A 6795-nucleotide genomic window follows, 5' to 3' on the forward strand; every position below is an offset into this window, starting at 1 on the left:
TTTAAATTCTTCAACTCTTTAAAAATCAATCTCCCACTAACCCCCACACCAATCTCCCACTAAATAGATTTCATGGACAGTCACACTACAACACATCAAAATGATAAACCTAGAATTCTTTTATCCATAGAAAAACAATGAAAGAAATTCCACAGTCACACAAGAGCACATCAAAATGATAAATCCAGAAAATAACACCATCATAAATGAAAATGAGTTATAAATCGTTGAGAAAACTAGAAGTATATAAAATTATTTTATTGATATATCTCACCATTAACGCTGACTTCCATCTTCTACAGCGTCATTCCACATGCTTAAAGCTATTGTGTCTCTCCAATTGTTAGCATATTCTCTTTGCTGAGATTCAAGAGCACCAACATGTACAACTTCTTCAAAATTTGCTTGATCATTGTTTGGAGGGATAACTTCCGCTGGAAAAGCATCAGACCGACAATGCTTCCGTAGAAAGTTATGTAATCCTGCACAAGCTAAAACTAATTCTGCTTGTGTTGTATAAGGAAAAGGAGGCACTGACTTAAAAAACAAGAAACAAGATTTCAAAATACCGAAGATTCGCTCAATCATGTTTCTCAAAGATGCATGCCGCAAATTGAACAACTCGTTTTGATTTTTAGGATCACGGCCTTCACCTTTAAATTCTTGTAAATGATAGCGAGTATGTCTGAATGGAGCTAAAAACTTTTGACGATTTGCAAATCCACAGTCAACCAGATAAAATTTCCTAGGAATTCAATTTGTAAATAAATAAAAAATTCTATAGATCTCTAAATTGTTTACTACAACTTAGGTACATACCTTCTGGAACGGTTAATCTGCTACAGTGCCTGGTCAAAGCATTACTTAAAATTTTCGAATCATGGGCTGATCCTTCCCATCCACTAAGAACATACATGAATTCCAAATCAAAGTTGCAAGCAGCAAGGACATTTTGTGATATAAATCCTTTGCGATTACGATAGCTTGGAACATCAGAAGTTGGTATCATTGCAAAAATATGTGTACCATCGATAGCTCCAATACAGTCCTATAAAGATCTTATACAATAAAGGAGAGTTGTCTCTCTCCTCCTGCGTCCATGTCAGCATTCACATATGGGTGTTTGATGACACGTGGCATACTCGAACACAAGCGAATCCTGCGTTTTATGTCCTTTGTTTGAACTGGGTTTTTGATACAACTTGCGGGTAGGCCTTTTAAAACAAAATGGCAAGCCCAATTAAGTTTTAGGTTTCCTCTGAAAGATCCTCTTCACGCCTCCGACGTTCGTAAAGTAGCAGCCGAAATTTTCAGAAACTAGAACGACTCCTCCCACTCTCCCGGTAACGTCTCAAGCTTCCATTAATATGTGTTTAAGAGCTTTAGTGTGATTATCCCACTCCTCCCACCTCTTCACATTCCACAGTAACCGGCTGAAGTTTGGAATATATATATCCCATCTTCTAACTATGGACACCATAACTCAAACAAGATCCAAAAGAATAGTTTGTTCTAACAACCGATTCCAGAAATATCAACAAAGCCGGTGAAATCTCAGGACAAGTAAGTCACATACAACCCTAGCTTAATATGAATGTTCTTGCGAAATAACAATAGCTATCATCCTAACCGTTACTACATTCATTACAGGAATCAGCTAGAGAGACCAGTCCAAGTCTCAACGTTTTTGAAGACAGCTACGATGGTCATCAAGAGGTGGAGACACGATAGAGATACTATTTGGATTCTGACATTTGCAAACAACTTCGTTTGGTGGGCAATTTTTTACAGACTCCGAGTTTTCTAAACACCTGATATATTTATGAATTTCTTCAAAACATTGGCTTTATGTCTCCAATGTCAACCACGCATAGATCTTCAAGCGTTACACCACTTATGATGTAATGCAGAATTGTTATAGGTTCTTAATATGTTTCACCCCAGTTACTGAGACAGATATTCTTATTAGAGGAATATAAGGCGTCTATCTCATTATCGGGATGAAGAAAATCAAGCTTCATTATCTACCATGTTTAAGGCGGCTCTGTTTTTAATTAAAAGGAAAATTAATTTTTGATTATATTTCAGGCTTGATTCTTCTTTAATCAGCTTATATCTGGAGTTAGTTATTGTCATGCGATTTTCCAATCCGAGGTGCCGGCGGGTATGGTTTGACATCTCCTGATTCTGTTACAAGGTACTCTCATCTTCTACTGCCACTCTTTATGTATCTTGGACATATTGTTTGATATGGTTCTTGTTCTACTGATCTACATATATTTTCTTGATGAGTCTCTTTTGTTTTACTAATTAGATAAATGATTTGGAGTAGGCATCCCTTTTTCTCATCAGCATGACTTTAATTTTTTTTTGTTGTCTTTGCACTGTTTTTGCTTTCTGATCTTCACATGTGGTTTGAATAATACGTTAACATTAGTATCTAAAAGAGATAGTTTACTACTATGAAAGTATCCTTACAAAGACATTAGTTTTGCATAGCTTTGCTCTGACTAGGAGAAGAACACAGCTTTGGCAAAGATGACTAAAGTCTGCAAGGCTATGACCCAGTGACTCAGACTTATATGACCATCTAACCCAGACATGTAGATGAGACTGAATGAAACTAGATAGCCAAGAAAGAGTCGGAGGAGCAAGAGTATTTTGATCTCAGTATCGGTGATGAAAATATAAGTGCTGGCCAAAAAATCAAGTCATCGTTTCCTAGCAAACTATCGAACAACTACCATTACACATGAACATTGGAAGGTCGAATTGATGTTAAATTACAAACAAAACAGGAATTACGTACTTTCCTATTAAAATTCAGACTAATTAAATATTTACATTTGGTAAGAGAACTAAAAATACATATATATTATTTTTGATGAAATGAAATACAATCTATTTAGCTCAGAAATATTATACGAATGCAATGCTTTGAAGATAGGCTCGACAGGAGTCAGGAATTCATTTACTTGATGTACAAGTATGAGGTTTCCTAACTTAATTGCGTGAGCCAGAGGTGTTCCACGAAACCACTATATGTGTAACGCTCCCACCATCAGAGTTCATTATGTAACTACAATAATAAAAACTATAGTCTATATAGCACCCAAATTCTACAAGAAAAAAAAAACATACAAACGATTTTTCAATATTTGGTTAAATTATCAAAACCCTCATTAGTATGATACGATTGTTTTGAAAACTAAACACCCTCAGGAAACTTTTGAATTAATAGTTCAGCCTTCAGATATCGTTGGTTAGTTATGCCATAAGAGTACTTAACCAGATTTAAATAATGGTTTTATATTGAAAAGGTTCAAAGTTGATTTAAATAATAGTGTTGATATAAATTAACAACTCAGAAAAATGAAAACAGTCAGTTCACCAGGTCAGTTCATCAGGAACCATTAACTAAGAAAATAAAATAAAACCCCTGGGAATAAATGGTCCTTAAAACAAAATGTTACAAAGACTTCAAAAAAATAAAATACTTAAGCTCACCCTCTATAAGACATAGTTATAACCCCTAACCTTCATACTTAAAAATTCATTTACTTGCGGTACAAGTATGAGGTTTCATAACTTAATTGCGGCGGAGCCACTAGGAATGATGAATCAACACATTCATTTAACGAACCAATATTTGGATAATGACAATCCAGAGGCTCATTACACTGAGGGGTTTAATCAGTATTTCTTTCACTACAAATCTATCAAAGGACTCAACCATCTTCACCAATCCGCAAATGGGAACTATGCCAACAGTCCGTATCTTTATGGTATATTAATTTTGTGCATAAGAAATTTTAAAGAGGAAAAATAATATTTGGATAAACTATCCTGAGAAAATAGTCAGTTCAAGTTCGATCAATGGTGGAGCATGATTAAGAACTCACGTACTGATTCATGATCCTTTTGAAGACAAAGTATTTAATCAATACGGCTACAATAAACCCCACCACCCCCCTCCCCCAATTGTCACATTGTTGACATTGACAAAGTATGTGAGGATTGTTACTATTTTAAAAGAATGAAACAATTTATTATCTTCCTTCAAACAAGATAATAAAAAAAACAAAAACATGAATTTACATTATTCCTTTTCAAACATTAACTTTACTTTATGTTTAAATTTCAACTAAATTTGTTTTGTTGCAACTATCAGCTATTTATTAATTGAATCAATTAGTCACAACCACTTATGTTATTTTTCTTTGATCTAAGTAACTTCAAAACAAAGTAATACATTACGGTCGTTAACCACTATCAAATAGATCGAAAAATATCACTCTCTTTCAACTTATTTTCATCTTCATATTTTTAAAAATATCTTCTTACTAAAATCATAAAAAAAATTATAAATTCATTACAGAATAAAACTTATGAACCCGGCGCGTAGCGCCGGAAGACCACTAGTAAAGATTAAAATAGTGATTTTCAAAGAAACAATTGAACAAAAAAAATTTATGCTAACTTTAGGTAAAATTTATTTGTACCTTGAAGTAGGGATAAAATCTTGTGCTCTCACTTATCTTTGCAGCTGTTGCAACTCCAGGCTTTACCATCAAATCAGGTGCTAAGGTATTTAATGCACGCAAGACTTTGTGAAAGTTTTCACTGATAGTGAACTTTGACCTCTTAAATGTGTCTTTTGTGTAACCATATTTTGAACCTTGACCAACAATAAGTAAAAATGTGGCCACCATTTCTTCAATGCATATATTCCGGGTATCTCTTAGACCAGTCTTCATTCTAATAAGATCACAAAACTTTTCAAATGAGCTTGGATACATGCGATATAGTGATCGGAAGTGCTCAGGGTCCTCCTTCAAAACATTTTGAATGTAATCATAACCAATGTTAGTGATTGGCCGACGAATAGGGCGTTGTATGCGATTTTCACTCCTCACATACGTTGTTTGCGATTGTCAATCCTCACATACGTTGTTGCTATGTTATTTAACATCACCAGCAAAATATCTAAATCTGACTCGTCTTCTTCCATTTGGTTTGCTTGCATTTCGTCATACATTTGTTGTTCTTCTTCAAAGGTGCTCTCCATGATAAAACACCTACAAAAAGAGATTACTATTCATATTAATAACTGAAATACACGAAGAATCTTTAAAAACTAATAGACTAACCAAGACACTAACAATAAAGTTACATAGATCATTTACCAGATGCTAACAATAAAATAAGCTACGTGGTATAACAACAGCATGAAATTTTGTTTTGCTAAGCAAAAAAAATATTTAAAAGCCCCATCATGTATATTAAACTAAAACCAGTTTGGTATTAAAAAAAAAACAGTCTAGAATGATTGTAAAGAAATAACAAAACAGTCTAAAACAGATATAATAAAACAAAGATCAATCTTAGTTGACATTTCTTTGGATCCAACCATAGCGTTCTTCTATGGACATATCAGTGAAGACATCTTTCATTCCCAAGGAATAGATAAGGGTCACAGCTTTAAATTTGATACGATCATCCAAATCAGGAACCTCTTTAATAGCATACACTATTTTTCTTCTTTTCAGCTTCTCTTTTCTCACCTTCTTTTTGTTGTCTTTCTTCTCTCTGTGTTATGGAAGTAAGGATCTTGCTGGTCATCATTACCATAGCATCACTTTGATCACTGTTTATCTCAACTGCACTGCTAGATGCGTCTGATCGAGATCGTTTTCTCGAGACAAGTTTTTCCACACGCCTTTTGACACCATTTTCTGGGGATGGCTGCTGAGCATAAACATCATCGTTGATGTCCTCAAAATTCAAGTTGTCTTGTACTTGACTGTCACCAACCGTTAAGACGCGAGCATCTGTGGTATCACCCAAGCCAATTGCAGAACTACCATTAGCAGTTTCACAATCAAATATGATTTTCAAATCATCAAACTGTTCACTAGAGTCATAGCGTAAGAACTTGTGATTTGGATGTCCCTACAAAAAAAATTATACTTAAATAAAATATAAATAATTAAAAGAATACATTACTCTATGAACTTCTGTAAACCTATATGACTAAGTGATCCTTTTCACGTAAACTATATCATGTGCATATATTATTTTATCTCATAAACTAAATTATATCTAACAAAACCCTTGCAATTCAAGAACATATCTGATAAAAGTGATGCAAAATAAAGACATACCTTTAAATAGTCATTCCATACTTCGTTAGAAGCCACAAATCTTTTCATGATAGGATCCCATCCAAACCCTGAACTGTTGTTTAAAAGATCAACATAGCATTGATATTGACCCTTTAGGAACTTGATCATGCTTAGGTAATGCTTGTGGGTTTTTTGGCATCCAAGTCTTTCGTTCAAGACTGGTAGTATCTTATGTTCCACCGTTGCTTTGTTCATTATTCCATTACTGTCACGCCATCCACGTTGAATTCCCTCTACAAGCAACTCTATTAAAACCTTGGTTTCCTCTGAATTCCATAGGGTATATTGATTTTTTTCTTTATCACCCATTGCAATCTTATGTGAAGTTAATCAATATTAGTAAGAACATACACACAAAAATATTTATCACAAACAAACAGGTAAACATCAAACTTCTTGCTACTAGTCTAAACAAATAAAATAATGAAACCAAACGTAAACTTGAAAGCAACAGATATAACAATCAAACCATTTTAATACATGATATAATGAAAAACAGAGAAATATATCATAAAAAAAAAGACAAGAAAAGAGAGAACCAGAGACTTGTATTACCTTGCGAGCTTTGATGATGAATAAAAAGCAAAGAACAATTCTAGGACGCTCCTTT

At 34.0% G+C, this 6795-nt stretch overlaps 1 protein-coding gene and 1 pseudogene across 1 annotated transcript; both read right to left on the minus strand.

The window, feature by feature from the left end:
- Nucleotides 1–276: 276 nt before the first annotated feature.
- Nucleotides 277–4571, minus strand: LOC106321424. The gene is made up of 3 exons (XM_013759694.1): nt 4503–4571; nt 805–1048; nt 277–434 (listed from the first exon to the last, which is right to left on the minus strand). Exons 1-3 carry the CDS (start codon nt 4569–4571, stop codon nt 277–279), a joined length of 471 nt encoding a protein of 156 aa, XP_013615148.1.
- Nucleotides 4572–5384: 813 nt separating this feature from the next.
- Nucleotides 5385–6494, minus strand: LOC106321426 (annotated as a pseudogene).
- Nucleotides 6495–6795: the final 301 nt, after the last annotated feature.

Source organism: Brassica oleracea, unplaced genomic scaffold (assembly GCF_000695525.1).
Source record: "Brassica oleracea var. oleracea cultivar TO1000 unplaced genomic scaffold, BOL UnpScaffold01606, whole genome shotgun sequence".
Taxonomy (NCBI): domain Eukaryota; kingdom Viridiplantae; phylum Streptophyta; class Magnoliopsida; order Brassicales; family Brassicaceae; genus Brassica; species Brassica oleracea.